Source organism: Labrus mixtus, chromosome 18 (assembly GCF_963584025.1).
Source record: "Labrus mixtus chromosome 18, fLabMix1.1, whole genome shotgun sequence".
NCBI lineage: Eukaryota > Metazoa > Chordata > Actinopteri > Labriformes > Labridae > Labrus > Labrus mixtus.
Window position 1 is genome coordinate 17,860,817 of NC_083629.1, and position 18,277 is coordinate 17,879,093.

General features: G+C 40.1%; 2 protein-coding genes across 2 annotated transcripts; both read right to left on the reverse strand.

Annotated features, from left to right (window-relative positions):
- Positions 1-10: 10 nt before the first annotated feature.
- kif3cb (kinesin family member 3Cb) lies at positions 11-8,090 on the reverse strand. Its single transcript, XM_061062262.1, has 8 exons — positions 6,424-8,090; positions 6,239-6,340; positions 5,258-5,380; positions 4,820-4,938; positions 4,169-4,285; positions 2,204-2,318; positions 1,334-1,512; positions 11-853 (listed from the first exon to the last, which is right to left on the reverse strand). The coding sequence occupies exons 1-8, from the start codon at positions 7,822-7,824 to the stop codon at positions 721-723; spliced, it is 2,289 nt and encodes a 762-aa protein (XP_060918245.1). The 5' UTR covers positions 7,825-8,090; the 3' UTR covers positions 11-720.
- A 186-nt stretch (positions 8,091-8,276) lies between these two features.
- Positions 8,277-16,716, reverse strand: hadhab (hydroxyacyl-CoA dehydrogenase trifunctional multienzyme complex subunit alpha b). The gene is made up of 20 exons (XM_061062261.1): positions 16,562-16,716; positions 15,777-15,818; positions 15,594-15,664; positions 15,367-15,500; positions 14,422-14,560; positions 14,187-14,306; positions 13,764-13,866; positions 13,491-13,613; positions 13,268-13,386; positions 12,750-12,806; positions 12,548-12,657; positions 11,490-11,624; positions 11,147-11,318; positions 10,966-11,052; positions 10,741-10,881; positions 10,568-10,636; positions 10,190-10,385; positions 9,990-10,104; positions 9,580-9,725; positions 8,277-9,168 (listed from the first exon to the last, which is right to left on the reverse strand). The coding sequence occupies exons 1-20, from the start codon at positions 16,626-16,628 to the stop codon at positions 9,023-9,025; spliced, it is 2,292 nt and encodes a 763-aa protein (XP_060918244.1). The 5' UTR covers positions 16,629-16,716; the 3' UTR covers positions 8,277-9,022.
- Positions 16,717-18,277: the final 1,561 nt, after the last annotated feature.

Here is an 18,277-nt window from a genome sequence, read left to right on the forward strand (position 1 = left end):
ATCAAGATCATTTTAGTCAGTTTATTTTTAATGTATAAGCAAATGGACTTTGCACGATTTCACAACTATGAAAAATAAGGCAGCTAATCCAGAGTGCATTGCCATTTTTTTTTCCACATTTCTTTTTGGCTCACGATTACATTAGCTTTTACTTGAAGCAACAATTCATCAAGCATACAGGCTAAACCAGGTCGCCCCCCCCCCCCCCAAAAAAAAAAAGCAGAAGTTGGTTTGGGCCCTTAAAACCTTCCCAACATCAACCTCCAATGATTTGGCAACAAGTTAATACAATTCGCAGGCTTTAATATATTTGGAAAAGGCGATTAAGTGTTCTCTTTAAAAAAATAAAATAAAATAAGAAAGGGCGTAAAATTAAAATCGAGGTCTGTTTAGATCCTCCAGATAATTAACAGTACATCCAACCTGGTTTAAGAAAAAGTGTTTTCCTGTGCTATTCTTTGAGACCAGAAGAAAGAACATTGTTTTTTTATGCAAAAAGCAAAAGCAGCAAAAAAAAAAAAAAAATGTCATTCAACTTTTAAATACATTCTTGTTAAATTATTATTTTTTAAATTAATTAATTAAAACAGCTGTGTAATAATCTTGAATCAAGCCACAAGATCCCCCCTCCCCCCCAGGTTCCCCTTAGCCAGTCTGGTCCCTTTTTTGTGCCACATTGAAGTAAAGCCAGCAATTTGTATGGTTGTGTTGTCCCACATATCAGGGGCTTGTCTCAACATGACCTCCTGTTGGAAGAAAGGCAGCAGAGGATGGTCTTTGTCTCTGAGATCCTGATGTCAGATTGGTGGATGATGATGAAGATGAGATGGATGCTGCTTGTGGTGCTTGATACCTGTAGACCATAAAAAAAACAAATGAATTGAGATATGATTATTTTTTACTGTGCCGTTTAACTTAATTACTAAATATTTCTACAGTATTTATTTGTTCGGTTGCTAGAAAACGGAGGGAAGAAAAAAATCTGGTTGTATGGTAAAAAAGTATTGCAGGGGCTTGAATTTAAACGGGTAAAATTTTGTTAAGGTAACACATGCAAGAACACTTTTGTAGTGCTTTGAACTCAGTTTCTGCATTGTGATATTGAACTAAACAAAACGCCCTCCCTCCTGTTAAGAAGATACTGGCAATGTAATTGAAACCACTAATAAACGCCTATAACTGTTTTTCAGAATCTAGGACAGACCAAACAAAGAGGCAAGATTACACAGTTTTTCATTAAAAGTTTCTAAAGCAATCTTATCACTTCTAAAAAAAAAAGGGAACTTTCCACATCAGTGATCAAATAGTACATGTGTATTTTTTGTTGACTCACCAGGATTGGGATTTCCTGACCCGTGGCGACGCAGCCCTCCTCTCTCTAATGGGAACATTAACCAGAAGGTCCCTCACCAGTCTGGGAGAAAAGGCTCTCTCCAGGTGGGTGCCATTAAGATTCAAGGTGTACATGGTTGGTGGGGACATGTCTAACTCCAACAGCATTATATTCTCAGCCTGTAAAACAAATCAAAATAAATGTTGTTAAAATAGCACAATTACACACGCAAGTGCAATGTTTGAGGAGGCCTTACTCTCATTTAATTTATCTTAATATCTAGTGTCATCTTTCAGATATTTCACTTTCAAATCTGTTGATTTCACATTTGACAGTTTTTTTTATTGTGAAATATCTTCAGGAAATGTCAAGTAAGTTGCAACCTAAAAATGAAGCAATGCAGATTGAGTTTGATCTGAATTTGAAACTATGAGGAACAGAGAGTGTGGACTATAGCATGGCTGCAGTGTCACACAGTGAGATCTAATGCTATTAACTGCAGAATGTGTTTCTTAATAGTTATTGTGTTATTACTGTCTGTCTATAAAGGAATACAGTTTAGGTAAGCAATATTGGCATTAAAACACAGCATCCCACATTATTTGTTGATCAATGTATGATGTTAGCGCTGCTGACTTTATTTGAAGGTGTACGCTGTGTACTTTGAGATATTACATTGAAGGTTTAAAAGTGTGAGATGCTACTGTTTAAACTGTGAATGGTTTCCATGGCTACAACCATCTTCAAATCATCCAGCAAAGAAAGAAGGCTCTGAACATGCAAATAAGGCTGCCTATGACCAACATTTCACATCTCTCCCTCTGCTGTACCCTGACCGTCTGTCCTCGTGTATGTCCGACCAGCACTGACCTGGTATCTCGATGGGGCCCCGCTTGCAGAGGCAACAGCCATCTGTGCATATTGGCTGATTGGCCTCTTGTATCCCACAGCTGAGAGAGGTCGTCTTCTGACCTGAGTGGGTGGACTGAGATAAAGACATTGGGGAAAAAAGGATTCAGTTAAAGATTTGTTTTTATTGTTAAGGCGGAAGCCTTATGTCACTTTAAGTGCTCCATAAATGCTCAACTGTTCAGCTCCCTACAGACAAATCTCCCCTGTTATCTCATCTGGTCCACCTTCAGCCTTCAGATTTCACCAGTTAAGACTCATACCGTGGGTGTCTGACTCTCCATTAAATACAGATAACTATTTCTTGGACAGGCAGAATGCATACTTAACGTGGATGAAGGATAGCCAGTCTGTGTCGGTTTAAAGTATTTCTACTTTGGCGACTCCTAGTGGTAGGACCAAAACAGACACTGGTGCTGACAGTAAACTTTGGCCAATAGAAAGATATAAAATATGCTATACTCATAATTATGTCAAATGTAATATTTTGATATTATCTATGACTTTTAATGAGGGAGTTATTTCTATTTTATTTTATTTTTGCTATCTTCACTTTCCTTCCGCTTACCTTAATCATTTATACTTTGATTACTGATTTCCCTGAATGTTGACAGAGAGGGAACATAAAGGTGCAATCACGTGTCATACATGGAGGTCAAAAGTAACATTAGAGCAGGAGATGAGTTCATGTTGTTCAAATTTAACGAGGCGATTCTTATAATCCTACAATCACAGAATTTTGCCAGCAGCTACGGTCTCTCAATCAAAATTATCACTACTTTGTCATGTAGTCATCACAAAGTATCATTGGATCATGGGAGTTGAAGTCTGTATTTGCTTGTAAAAATCCATCTGATGTAACTCAGGCAGAAATCATGTTTCCAGGTGACATAATGATAAAAGCTTTGTTCATGTTACATTTGGACTCTTTGAACCATTTCAAGCAGAGATGCACCATTTAAATGTCTTTGGCCAATTCCTTTTCTTTTAGGTCTGACCTACCAATACCAATTATGGCTGATAGTAATCCCTTTAAAGAACTATTAATGGCAACATAAAACCACCATTTTTTGGAACTTTCTTTAATGGGGAAATATACACTATACATCAATTATATTAGAAGTGTCTGTACATATAAAGTTAAACAAAAACATGTATTAAACTATCAATTAAAATAACACAATGCATTGTCTGCAATAAGTTCAAAACAAGATTTAAACAGCCATTATCAACACTCCCTTTATCCCTGTCGTTTAATATAACTCCTTAATACATCAAATACGAGAAACTGAGAAGTTTGCTGCCTCACTCTCTTCAGCTGTAATCTCCCTGACTGCTGAAGGAATGATTACTCATCAATTACCTGAAAAATAACTACCACCAGTGACTATTTCATTAAGCCGTTGCTGCCGTTCTCGCTGCTTCAGTGAACGGTATTTGCGGCAAAGACTTCTTAACACGTTTTATATGTGATAATTATCTAAATGTTTCTAAATACTGTATGTCCTGCAAAGTGATCCGTCACACGGCAGGTCAAGGTTTTATTACTTTAGTTTCCCAAGGTAAGAATTTTATGGAGATATTCATTAAATAGTGTTTCAAAGGACACACTGGGGAGAAACAGACAGATGGAGAGGAAGGACATATGCACAGATCTGCTGATGGACATCTGCTGATGGACACCTTTCGTCACACTATCAACATGTTAGCGTGTGTGTGTGTGTGTGTGTGTGTGTGTGTGTGTGTGTGTGTGTGTTTCTTGAAATCAGCTCGGAGTCTGTTATATCTCTACTACAGTGATGGACTTCACCTTGTAGGGTTATTAATGCCGCATGTGATTCAGGTAGAAATTAAAAATAGGTTTTGAGTGATTTTAATGTATTCATATTACAACTTAAGTAGCCTACATGGAATGAATGTACTCACCTCTCTGATGGGAGGACCGGTTGGAGTCTCCACTGATCCTCCTCACTGTCAAACTGAAGCCTGTGCATAATCTTGTTCTTTTCCTCAGGAGGAATAAAGTTCTCAATCAAGAGATATCTGCAAAATTAAATGAAGGTAAGGTGTGTGCACCTTTGCTCACAGGAAGCACCACATTAAAACACCAAAATTAAATCAAAAAGTTAAACTGATTTCCAAAGCACTTTAACCACTTTACAAGAAATCATATAATGGGAAGGTTGACATCTAAGACATAGAAACGTGCAGTAGCCATAATTATCCATAAATAAAAGTTATCCAATAATAAAGCATTACCACAGATTTGTTAACTGTGTCATCCCTCCCCCCCCCCCCCCCCCCCCCAAAACAAAAAGGTTGGTAACAGTTTAAATATTGATTGGATGATCTGCATTAAAAATAACAACATACGAACAAAGGAGATGAAAAGAAAAGAAGATGATCTGCATCGAAATATATAAATGTTATATCCCTTTGGTTATACAACCTTTACGATCACATCGGTGCATCTTTGCTTGAATTCTTTCAGAACTCCACATGAGAGTGGAGATGGGAAATCAAGTTTAAAATACGATTGTACAGAATATGCACTGATTCAGTAATATGGTGACTCACTTGTACTTGAGTTCTCTGGTGAGTTCAGTCTGTGTCTGTTCCAGCTCCTGTCTGGTTGTGACGTGTTCATCGATGACATCTTTCATCTCCGCCCTCACCAGCTGTAGTTTGGCATACAGCTTCACAGAAAAAGAAGAAAAATATTATTTGCGGGGCTTAAGCTGTACTGGATCAGATATGTACATAATAAATGACACACTAGCAAACACATTAGGGAAAGGAGAGACATTTAAGTGTATGCTACAGAGACAAGAAAACGAGAAATGTATTCATTCCCAAATCTCAGGAAGTGAGAGTTCATTTCAGTGAAACATAACTCGCTGGTTTTACATTTCCTTGAGATGTCCCTCTTGACATAAAGTCCATTTCAAATAAGATGGACTGATTCAATTATGGCTGATAATGTCATTGGGACACATCAGCGATGAGTCATCTCACCCTCTTCAGCTTCTTTGTCTTAAGTTCCACCTCCTGCTGCATGGAGGAGAATGTCTCCATCATTTCTAACGTCTCCTCGTCCTGAAGCATCATCTCCTGCTGGATCTCTCTCTCTCGTCTTATCTGCAAATCACATCAAAGAAACCGCTTCATTTACAAACACAATACATCCCTAAAAATAATACTCAGAGCATCTTCTTGCTCAGAACAGATGCTTTCATATGTGCAAATTCTCAGGGCCTGTGGTCAAAGCAGTAGGTTTTTATCTCTCTACAGATCATTTGTAGTTTTATTTCAATTTTGTAGTTTTCCTTTTAACTTGCTATCATAGGACTTTATGTGAAACTTTGTAAGGTCGTAAACAAAGGCTCTTTTAATCGATTGCTCTTTCGCTCTTTCAATTTATCAGAATCCTTCACTGTATGTATGGCAGGCTTTAAATATAACAATGAAACAATAAATCCTTCTGCTGATAGTCTTGTTTTGTAGGTCATAGAGAGGCTTCAGTAGTGAATGAGACTGTTTCAAAAGTGTAAAACATCTCATAGTAGGTTTAAGTTCAGCATCAATCATACATCTTTTAGAATGGGAAAGCAACAAAAAAAAATGAGTGTCTGATATTTCTGAATATACCAGCCAATGCTCCGATACCGCTAAGCAATTAGCCCCCTGAAAAAATCTACTGGTTTCAGGTAAATTATAGTTTGACGATGACAAAACAACAGCAGTATGGTGCTAACAAGAGTCTAATGTTAGTCAAAGCTAACATAATGTGAGCAATCGCTTTATTCCGCCAATATTATGAATATACAGTATATATATTTTATTGCGCTTAGAGGGGTTTCAGCCAATGCTCAAGTCTAGAGATTGGATCTGTTTGGAAGTAAAAATTGGTATCATCTCTACAAAAAAGTTTGATTTACTAGGAGTAATGTTGGGAGACCCATAAGAAAACTTTACTCATTACAGTGTTGGACATACCTGCTCTGCAATTTCCTGCCTCTTCAGCTCCAGCATCTTTTGCTGTTCATTGGTGTGATCGATTATTGTCTTCCCCCCAACTAACAGTTTGCTCTCCATAGCCTGTGAACAAAGACGCACAATGAATTATTCATGTAAATTTCCTTTGTTCCACAGACGTCTCGTTTCTCAGACACTATAGGTACCTTGTATTTCTCTATGATCTTCTCCAAAGCATCCTGATCCCACTGCATGTCCACTATGCTCTTCCTGTTTTCATTCATGTGTTTTAACTTCTCACTGCTTCCCTGGCAGGTCAGAACTTTCGGGATGTCACTCCCCTCTTTCTTGCGATAATTCACCTGGGGTTCCTCTTCGGCCGCCTTCCACGCATCTATCTCTTTTAGCATCTCCTCCTCCACACCAACCAAACTCTTACTCAGTCTTTTGCTGTTCCTCTTCATCCTCCTCCTCTCCTTTGCCAGCATCCCTCGCTCCTCCAGCAGCGATTTCAGCCGTGCGATCTCCTCCTGGAACTCCCTAAGAAGGGCGTCTTTCGGATCCTCGTTGATCCGAGGTTTGTTCTTTATGTTCTTGGCTCTGTTCGCGTACCTTAAGGTGGCCAGGGATTCTCCAAAGTTCTTGTGCGATGGGCCCACTGTTGCGATCATGACTGTCTTGGCGTTGCCACCCAGAGAGTCCTGGAGCAAACGGGTGAGTTTGGAGTCTCTGTATGGGACGTGGGTGCTCTTTCCATCCACCAGAGCTGAGATGACATTCCCAAGCGCAGAAAGGGACAGGTTGATCTTGGCTGCTTCTTTGAGACGCTTCCCTTTGGCGCCTGTCTTGCTTTGACGTTCACTTCCAGCAAGGTCAACCATGTTCAGCTTCCCCACCCGGATGTGGTCCTCACCATCTGGTCCTACTTCGCTGCACTCCACGGTTATCACAAAGATGGCATGAGACCGAGAGCTGCGCTCATTCATGTTGGTGAACCCCACAGACCTGGACTGGTTTCCCAGGTTCATGACGTGTTCAATCTCGGTGGCGTTCTTCGTCACCACGGAGGACAGATCTCTCACGTAAACACCAAAGTCTGAACTCTCTTTCAGTTCCAGTTTCTTGTTGTTGTCTTTGCACAGCAGATCTCTGATTTCCTCCTGGTAGATCTCCAGGTAGGATGACCTCACCAGGTATTTCTGATTCTGAGTCCTGGAGATTTGAGTGAAAATGTGCTGGAATGAGTTCGGTATAACCCCCCTCATTTCTGGGTCGTTTGAAACCCCCTGCATGGTGTGTGTTTTACCTGTCCCAGTCTGACCATACGCGAAAATAGTCCCGTTGAAGCCATGAAGCACGGACTCCACGAGAGGTCTCACAGCGTCGTCATAAATATCGTTTTGTTTGGACTCCCAGCCATAGACGGAGTCAAACGTGAATACTTTCATTGGCTCATCAGGTGGTGCTTTCGGGTTACGGATGGTAATCTGCCCCAGTTTGTCATCAATATCCAAGATGTTTTCACCCGCCGTCGCCTCCTCTTTTCGGCTCAAAGGCCGGCAGCGGACCACCACCCTCACCGCTTCGCAGCTCTTCCCTTTAGACATTTCGATCAAAGATTAAAAAGCATATTTCCCACCTTAGAAAGCCGGGTTGATCGGGTGGGGTCAGCAGGTTTTCCTTCCCCGTGCAGGTGCAGCAGCAGCAGCAGCAGCAGCTTCTATTTCAGTTGTTTTCATGATCCCATTACTTCATCCCCCATGTACGCAGCATGTCATCCGCCCTGAGCATCTTTCAGCAAATAATGCGATGTCACAAGATCTTTAAAGGATGCTGCTGAGGAAAAACACCCCTCAGTCCCCGGCCCAGCCCACACAGCCTCCCCTCAGTACACACCCTGCTCTGCTGCGGACAATGAAAATCAACCATGTGACCCGCACAGCGAATTAGATTTCAGCGAATCTTCACAGGGCACACGGATATGATCTAATTGTGTAATAGTGTTGAGTTAGCCACCAATTAGCACTTGAACGCACCATCAAGAAAAAAACAAACAGGGTTTGATTCAATAACAAAATTTATTTCAGGCTTCACATTTACATCATTGCCGCTTCAACCAGGTTCCAAATGTACAAAAAAGAAAGACACCGGTAGACATTCATTAATAATGCAGAACGAATGTGTAAGATGGAAAATATTTTAATTCTTCTGCCTCTGGAGTATCTTTACATCCATAATGTGTGAATTATTAGCCTCCTCTGCTCCATATCCATGTATACACTATCAAGTCAATTAATAATGCAAAGTACCAAAACACCATTAACATTTCGTGCTGACATTTACACACTCAGTTTGGAGTTTAATGTGAGGTACATCAAGCTTAAACTAACGCAGTTTAACACAAGTCCTGAATAAATCCTATTTTCTTTTAAGTTATATTGCTGTTTACGCTTTTTTTCCCAACTTGATTACATCAGTGGGTGTTGGCTAAATAACATAAGTGCTTATATATGTCCTCTCATTATATTATAACATAATACAACTTGAAGTGCCTGAAATAACATCCTCCAAATTGTTCAAAAGTTGACAATCACCTCATAAACAGCTACTATCTTTGTGTACATAGGATTTATTACAGAACTATTATTTTGAACTGCGTTGGTTTCAGCTTTCTATCTTATAAACCTAAAACTGAGTGTATTTTCATCATGTTTGCCCCCCACTCTTGATATTAATGCTAGGCACATTTTAGTGGCAGGCCGGTGTTTCTACGGAAAGCTGCTACTGGCACACACGGCAGGTCGGTCACTTGTGAAACTTCTTGCTGGGATCATTTGCGTGATCCAGCAGGAGTTGGCATGGTGTGAACTGATTCCCGTAGACGGCTTCAAACTGCCTCATCTTCTCCACCAGCTTGTCGGCGCCGAAGGAGTCCACGAAACGGAAGGGTCCTGGAAGAAGTAAGATAAATATGTCACATGTATAATCACAGGGAACAAGTGAAACACAGCCTGAACACTTCAATCTGCTAGGTTCAATTCCTTTGATTGGTGAGGACTGAGTTTGTTCTGTGTCTCAGTGTGTGTGTTATCTTGGGCGGAGCTTGTTATCTCTAAATTGGCTTACTCAAACAGTAAATCCTGATTCAGACAAACTTTAGCCGAGTGATTAAACCATAAAAAAAGCAGAGAGATACAGACATAGGTTGGTCCTTTAGGTCCAGTTTTCTTCCTGAATATTTAGTCACTAACATCTTCAGACTTTCCAATCACACAAAACAGAAGGAGTCTGATGCTGTGTACTCATGCTCAGCCTGTGAGCACGAGTGTGTCAGATTGCTAACACAAAGTTTGAACTCTGACCTCCAAGGCAGGGAGGGAATCCCAGACCAAACACGGCCCCGATGTCTCCCTCCAGTGGGTTCGCCAGAATTCCCTCCTGCAAACACAGCACGGCCTCGTTGACGAATCGAGAAACCAGCCTGTACTGCACATCCGAGTCTGAGGAACTGTAAAGAGATTTACAAGCAGGAACAGAATATTTGATTAGTTAATGTGTTTAAATTCAAACTCGGTAACATGTCATATTAAATCAAGAACCAAGTGGTTTTGTTCTGTACATGAAACATTTCCTATAAAGGAACGACCCAAAAAACGTGTGTAAAGCAGCAGCACTTTCTTTAATTCTTGCAAAAAATATACCTCAAAAAAGGTTCATTTTGTAGCTTTAATCACTGCATTGCTGCTTCTTTAACAGTCCGGTGTGAACTTACACAGCAGGATTTGGTGTCATCCTGTATTTCTCCAGGATTTCTCCGATATCTGGGTTGACTTCTTTGACTTTCAGGCCTGGCTGGTAGACGTAGCAACCCTTCCCTGATTTGCGTCCTTGAGAATGAAAAAGCACAGATTATTACATTTCATATTAAATATGTACACAGCAATAAAAACTACAGACTTCCAATATGCATACCCTTGAATCCCATGTCCACCATGGTCTTCAGGACCTCCACATTTCCTCCACCGAAGCGGGAGCCGAAAGCTTTGCCGAGGTCCTCTGCTACGTGGGCGGCGACATCAATACCGACTTCATCAGCCAGAGTAGCTGCACCCACGGGGAACCCGAATCCTGTGGTGAGCGCGTCTAACTTCTTGGGGTCGACTCCCTCCTGTAAATGCAAATAAAGACATTCATTAGGTATATTACAGCTATGTAAAAAAATTATAATATGCTGATTGTGTAAGCCCACACCATGCTAGGTCCTGAATCCTCCAGAAATAAATATATCACATAAACACAAGAACATAAAGAACTGTAAGCTACATTTTCCACTGCAGTAATATTACAAACCTGGAGTACTCGTACTGCTTCAGCCAACATGGGAGCCAGACACCTTGTCGTGTAGAATCCAGGGCCATCCTGCAAAACAACGACTACTATTATCATAGTGAAATATTTGAATGGTAACCACAAGGTAGTTAAACAAGGTACAGAGGGGGAAAACGAATAGCGTTTAACCTCACCCCAACGACTATGATGACTTTGCCCTGCTTCAGGCCGACGGCCACCGCAGCGGCTGTGGTGTCCTTAGACGTCTGATCAGTGGTTATAATTTCCAGCAGCTGCATCTTGTCCACTGGAGAGAAGTAGTGCATTCCAATCACCTAAATGTGAAGACAAATGATTAGTTTGCTGTTGTTTTTTTTATTCAAATGCACTTTTATACCCCAAGGCTTCTTTATACACACCTTGTCTGGTCTTTTGCTGGCAGCAGCGATGTCTTTAATGGGCAGAGCAGATGTGTTGCTGGCGAATATGCAGTGAGGGGAAACCACCTGCAGACAAACGTGTGAGAGATAGCAGCTCAATGGACTGATGTTTACAACGAAGTGAGAACCTCTTCTTTGATTTCTTTTTAGCCACACTTACAGCCTCCACCTCCTTCAGCACAGCGTGCTTGATGTTAATGTCTTCAAACACAGCTTCAATAACCATGTCAGCCTTCTCAAAGCCCCTGTAGTCCAGCTGGCCGGTCAGGTTACACAGTATGGAGTCTCTCTGAAAGGATGTGATGTTCTTCTTCTTGGTCTTGTCATTCAGCCTTTTTTAAAAGAAAAATAAATCTATAATTTTTTCAATGTCATATTTCACAGCAGGTTTTGAAGTTTAAGGTGAATCTATAATTAAACCAGAACTAAATGTACCTGCCTTTAATCAAATCCGCCATTTAAAAACAACAACTAATATTCAGATGCCTGATATGAAAACTTACCCTTTGTAAACCTGCTGCTCTCCCCTGGCCAGTCCAGCCACTGTGGTGTCCTTAAGTATTGTGTGCACATCCTTATCCACAGTCACCTGAGCAACACCTGCTCCCATCAGACCTGCTCCCAAGATGGCAAGAGTCCTAGTGATAAACAAAAAGGACAAATTCATCATCCACTACCATAAAATATAGCAATAGAGAAGAGAAGATGATAAAACAACTTATCCCAAGACTCTTAAGGGCTCTTCCTTTAAATCTATGACTGCACTGTGTGACATTAGTGTTATTGTCGACAGGCTAACAAACCCTCCTGTGTCAATAGCATCTGAATTTCATTCTACCAGTGCCTGTAATCAATTTTAATCATATCAGTCCAGTTCTGACGTGTTTACACTGGCTCCCAGTCTGTCAGAGAATAGATTTTAAAATCCTGCTGCTGGTTTATAAAGCGCTTAATGGTTTAGGGCCAAAATACATTAGTGACCTCCTGATTAATTACGAACCATCCAGACCGCTCAGGTCGTCTGGGACAGGTCTGCTCTCTGTTCCCAGAGTCAGAACCAAACACGGAGAAGCAGCGTTCAGTTTCTATGCTCCTTATATCTGGAACAAACTTCCAGAAAACTGCAGGTCTGCTGAAACTCTCAGCTCTTTTAAATCGAGGTTTACAGCTGCCTTTCATTAAACAATTTTAATAAGATTTTAAACTTTAACTCTGCACTGTAACTTTTAACTATTTTTATATTTTTACTTTATTTATTTCATTTTAATTATTTTTATTTGAACATATTTTCAGATTTAATAATTTCAGTGATTTTAAAATGTTCTGTTTCTTTTCTTTCCTCTGTCATAATTATTTTGATGTCTTGTGTGAAGCACTTTGAATTGCCTTGTTGTTGAAATGTGCTATATAAATAAACTTGCCTTGCCTTATGTCAACATGAGTATATTTGTTACCAGTCCTGATTCAATATTTAACCAATGACCTTGTTTGAAATGTGCACTGCAGGTTGGATATGTGATAATTGTAATTTTCCCTGTTTGTGAAAGTGTTACACACTTACTTCACTTCTTTTTCAGGAGATCCAAAGCGGTTCTTCTTGCATGCTACTTGACCGTGGTAGAGACCAATCAGAGCTGCTGATTCTGAGGTTTTTGCCAATGCGCCAAAATTCTGTGACAAACATCAACATTTGACATGTTCAGTACATCAATGTACAGCTCTAAATATTTCCTCTGCCATTGATTTAAACTCAAAGATCTTACCTGAGATTCTGCCAGGTATCCTGCAGTTTGGCCTTGTTCAACTCCAGTTTTTACACACTGGGGAGGGGAAAGAGGAAAGGTTTGACCACATTTCAGAAAATATTCTTACATGATCAATACTTCATTTTTTTTTTACATAGTATTTACTCCTTAGGAAAAATTCTGGTTTACACTCTTTTTTTAAATTCTGGTTTACACTTTTATTTAAATTCTGGTTTACACTCTTTTTTTAAATTCTGGTTTACACTCTTTTTTTGAGAGACATGCTTCTCAAAATACACACATGCACAAACAGGACCTCGGACACGCATTAACGCAGAGATGTAAGAGTGGGGCTGCTACACAGGGAGTGTTTTTTCCCCACACTAAATGGATACATTACACTGAAAACAATGGATGACATATTGACAAACTGGTTGGACTCCTTTTTCTAAAAGAATTTTGAGCCAAACTTGTTTCTCTCACCATCGTTCAGAATTCCTACAATACATTTTGGCTTACAAGGAGTTTTAACTTACTTCAATTATTTTCAGGGGTGCGGGGTAAAGCCCTTTGCTCTGTTTCATAACTTTGCCATGTACTGTTTTGTAGATTTGATTCCGGACCAACTCAAAGCTCATGACGTAGTCTTGAATTTCTGGGGAAAAGAACATGAAATCATTAATGTAGAACCTTTTAGGCATGGTAATAAACCCAAGTGACGACAAGGAGGAAAATGACCAATAAATGCGGCTAACTTACTCTGCATCGTGCCTTTGTCTTTGCGCAGAGGGATCTTCTTGTTCACGATCCCTTTGGCACATTCTACAGCAACTTCCTCCAGGTACTCCATTGTTCTGTCCTCTGGACTCTTCAGCCCTGGTCCTGTAATACAAGCACAGAAGTCATGGAAAGAGTTGTATTAATACAAATATTACTGAAAGATCTGCTAATGCTCTCAGAAACACACTTATGTCCTACAGTTTTTGACGAGTAGTTATTTACTAACTTAAGATAAGAGTGTACACGTCTTACCCAGAGGGTCTATGAGTTGGTCGACAAGCCCCATCTTTTTGGCTTTATCTGCTCGGATATTTCTCCCCGTCAGCATCATGTCAAAGGCACTGGGAAGTCCAAGCTAAGGATGAAAAAGACAAAAACAAAAACATATGAACTGATTATACATGACATGACTAGAGGTTTTCTTGTCACTCATGACCGTACACTTTGAAGGACAGGGTAGATGAAAACACGACATGATTGGCAGGGAGACATAATCTGTTTGCAGTATGTCAAAGGTGCACGTAAATATCTTAAACCAATTGTGAGCTTTAAGCAGATTATTTGGAGTTAAGTTTCATTCTGACAAAGATACCTTGTTATAACCACAAGACATCCTCATACACTATCTAATATCTAATCGAACATTCTGGATAACATACAAAACGCAATACCAACCATTTTAGGGAGTCTCTGAGTACCACCAGCTCCAGGTAAGAGACCCAGCATCACTTCAGGAGTACCGAGAACTGTTTTCTTGCTCTTTGTTGCAATTCTGTACTGGCAGGCAATGGCAAACTGAAATGCAAAAAGCAGTCCATTAGATAACACTTTACAATCACACATACCAGTTAAATACTTCCAGATTATTTAAGTGTATAGTTTTTTTTTAGCTGAAATAATGTCTGCTTACTTCTAAGCCTCCACCCAAGCAAGAGCCATTGATGGCAGCAACAACAGGCTTTGGAGATTTTTCAATCAGATCAAACATCCTCTGACCTCCCTGACTCAGTTGGGTGACCTCTTCTGCATTTTTGCAGTTCTGGATCATACTGAAAGAGATGTTAAATAAATAAAAGTCAAAGAATTCCACATAACCAAGAAAGGCCATTTTGACGACTCATTCAAAATACAATTCAAGATTTTAAAGGTCCTATATTATGCTTGTTCTGGTTTTATATGCTCTTTAGTGTGTTTTCCAAGTGTCCTGTGCATGTTTAGGCACATCTATGTGCAAAAATTCAAAGTCTGCGGAAACGCGGCTTCTCCTACGTCCTCCTGTTAGCTGTAGCATTAGCTGCATGTAACGCTCGGTTCTAGCCCCCCTCGATAAAAATTTGTCAGTGCGGCGTCATTGTCAGTGTGAGATCACTGATCTAAGCCCATTGGCTCGTTGTGGCAAGCCCTGCAGCTCATGTTGAAATTTCCCAGAAGCGTGCTGAGCAACTGACCAATAACGACAGCGGATCGGCAGACCAATGAGAGCAGACTTGGCCCACGTGGGGTCTAACAGTGTGAGCTCAGCAGAGTGTAGCTGACGGACTCAGAGCGGAGAGGGAGCAAGGAGGAGCAGTACATGAAAACAGACACTTTTTTCGAACTTTAGCTATTGTGAACGTACAAAAGTAGGAACATAGATTAAATATATGAACCCTAAAAAGGGCATAATGTGGGCTCTTTAATGTTGACAGTGAATACAACTGTGTTGCATTTGTGTAGGGGAAAAAAACGAATTCCTGACCACAAATAAGAAAAAATAAATAAAAAATGTTCCCAAAGGTATCTGTACAACAGTAAAAGGTGAATGCAACCTAAAACACTACATCACACACAGCGGATTAAGTGAGAGATCTCTTACTTGATATCAGCTCCTGCAATGAAGCATCCGGGCTTTGAGGAGATGAGGACTGCACTCTCAACTGCATTGTTTGCCCACACCTCTTTCATCACCTCCTCCAACTCATTTTGCATTTGGATTGACAGTGTGTTGACCTGGGGAGTAAAAACGACCCTTTGTTTCAAATTACATCTACATTATTCATAAGTGAAAAAATACATTAATTCTTTTTTGAAAGGAGCTCACACCTTGGAGTTTGGGTCATTAATCCGTACCACGGCAACATTGTCCTTGACTTCATAGTTCACATGAGTAAGGGCTAAAAAAAGAGAAGGAATATAATGCACAGTGATAAAATGATCGTGCCACTGACACTGTTGACCTATATCTACCCAGAAACTTTATACACGTGCCAGTAAATGTAGAATTACCTTGCATGACTGGAGCGACTGAAAAGGTGCGAAAGCTGCTCCCTAGAAAAGGACAATAAAAGGAGGCATTACATTATGTGTGAAACAAATTCTACAAGTCATAAAACCAGCTAGAAAGTGTTTAGCTGCTTATCCATTAATGCCCATATTGAACACATTGAATTAAAATGGGAAAACCTTGACGCAAAACATCCAGATGATAACTACAGACGGTGTTCATATAATATTGTCATGACCTCAGATTGTCTCAGCCATGGTGAGCAAACCAGTGGAAGATGACCCTTCACCTACATTCCCTGTCTACCATTCAAACACACAGAAACAACTCAATTACAAATCAATGGTTAAAGTATTCTCATTGATGTTTAACCTGTCTTGCCATTTACACGTTTCACTTAAACGCTGGGAAAACATCTCGTTTTTAAAACCTAATTTTAAACCTGATTGATTGACTGACTTGTGGGGTTCCGTAGCTGCCGGTCAAGTTAGCCCGCAAGCAAACTTAGCAATATTCAACATATAAGTTTTGTAGATAAAAGAGGAGGATAAAAAGTTCATATTTCATTTGATATTCTGTTTAGAGTATATTTGAGATGTATCATTGACAAGAACGGAAAACTACCATTTCCAATGAAGCTTTGCCGCATTTCTGTTTTGTCCTTCGGAGCTAACAGCTAGTCTAACAAGCTAATTACCGATCTGCGGCACCTTGTAAATCCCGTTTTCCAATGTTCACCACGTTGCTACGCTTATGTATTCAAGTACTGGGTACGTTTGGTTTCTACCTGTGGAGACAGCGTATCTTCTTGATGTCAATCTGGAAAGAACACCAAGGGCTCGAACACCAGCCATGTTGGGAGCGGAGGTCAGTGGAGTGAAGCTGGCTAACTTAGCTCGCTGTCAAAGTAGAGCTACTCTCATTGGTTGTTGTGGAGAAAAGCAAGGCAGGCGGCTGTGTGGCCCGTTTCTGCAAAGCGATTCAATCGAAACACGACCTGATTGGCCGTCATCTAAAATACTCGCATGCCATTGGCTGACTCCGAGCAACTCGCATCTGATTGGACGTTCTATGCTACAAAGCTCAACGCAACGTTTCAACTTGCTGATCAAGAAAGAAGGCAGAAAAAAAAGATGAAGAAATCACCTCTAGTCTGATAATTGTAAATGATTCATTGAGTTTTTTTTGTAAATATGTGTTCGGGGAGGCTTGTTGGGATACATTCTGTGCACTCGGCAAATATGCAGTGTGAAATAAGATTTCTGGATCAAGTTGAAGCATTTGCAGAATGCTACCACAAGGCGGAGGCAGACAGACGTTTAACAAGCTGTGATTTTCATTCACAGCTTGAACTGTGACTGTGCTGTTTGTTGTTTGTACTGGTAAGAGTAAATAGCCTTTAGGAAAAAATGCATTGTTTCTTTGTTTTACTTTGTCATATCTGATTTTGCCCTCAGGTGTGATTTTCGGTACTGACGACCATAATTATAAAGGCTTTACCTGACTTTGTTTAATTTACTCTATTATATTGTGTGGCTTGGCTTCAATGCTTTATTTTGATGTCTTTACTTTTTATTGACTTTTAGTGTGTTAGTATCTTATTTATTTCGTATTTAGTCTTTTTTTCCATCTCGAAATGTCACATTTTAACTTTACCTCATTTGTTTCCTCATAATGAATTCATGAAAAACTCTTCAGTCCGTGAGTAGGCCTACCTGTTTGTGTTATGTATGTTTTTCAATGTTCCTGGGTTTACTTCTGCATGTGTTATATATCTGTTAATGAATATTTACCTTGCATTTTGTTTCTGACTATTCAACTTTAAGAACAAGGAAGTTCAAGAAAAGCAACAAGAACAAACAGGCTACTTGAGTATTTTTTATAATTAAATAATACTATTTATTATTAACAAGTCCCATGTAATTCCCAATGCAAGCTGTTTTTCACATAATAGATAGATTCTGCACAACTTTGTAACAGCACTGTTTGGATTTGAGGGAATTTTCTTTAAATACAAAGTCAAGCTTTATATTTGAAGGTCATTATATCACAAATTCATCAGCCTGTTTCAAAATTTCATCAAAAGTGATGAAACTTCCTTTCTATGTTATAATTTGATCACAGCTCAAAAGTGACACCCCCTGTACAAATTGGTGAACTACATGTTTACCTCCCCTTGGGAAAGGACTCCTGCACTTCACACAGTGCAATGTTAGTAATTGATTGTCCCTGAAGTTTTCACTAGGCGTTAGGGTGGAGAGGGCCTATTATAGATTGAAGGATAATTCTCCCTTTATTGATGTAGCCAGTTATCACCATCTACACTTTATGCAGCGGTAGCTCAGTCTGTAGGGACTTTTGGGTTGGGAATCAGAGGGTCGCCGGTCCAAGTCCCGGCACGGACTAAGTCTGGAAATTGGTCTGGTAGCTGGAGAGGTGCTGGTCCACTTCCTGAGCATTGCCGAGGTGCCCTTGAGCAAGGCACCAAACCCAAAAACTGCTC

What these genes read in the sequence shown, in the direction of transcription:
- hadhab (XM_061062261.1), bottom strand. Translation starts at nt 16,628, where the DNA reads ATGGCTGGTGTTCGAGCCCTTGGTGTTCTTTCCAGATTGACATCAAGA. An exon ending in CCAACTCATAGACCCTCTGG is followed by an intron (nt 13,614 to 13,763) that starts GTAAGACGTGTA and finishes CTTGTATTACAG; the next exon opens with GACCAGGGCTGAAGAGTCCA. An exon ending in CCAGCAAAAGACCAGACAAG is followed by an intron (nt 10,882 to 10,965) that starts GTGTGTATAAAG and finishes CTTCACATTTAG; the next exon opens with GTGATTGGAATGCACTACTT.
- kif3cb (XM_061062262.1), bottom strand. Translation starts at nt 7,824, where the DNA reads ATGTCTAAAGGGAAGAGCTGCGAAGCGGTGAGGGTGGTGGTCCGCTGC. An exon ending in AGACAAAGAAGCTGAAGAGG is followed by an intron (nt 4,939 to 5,257) that starts GTGAGATGACTC and finishes TTTTCTGTGAAG; the next exon opens with CTGTATGCCAAACTACAGCT. An exon ending in GTCAGGAAATCCCAATCCTG is followed by an intron (nt 854 to 1,333) that starts GTGAGTCAACAA and finishes TATGGTCTACAG; the next exon opens with GTATCAAGCACCACAAGCAG.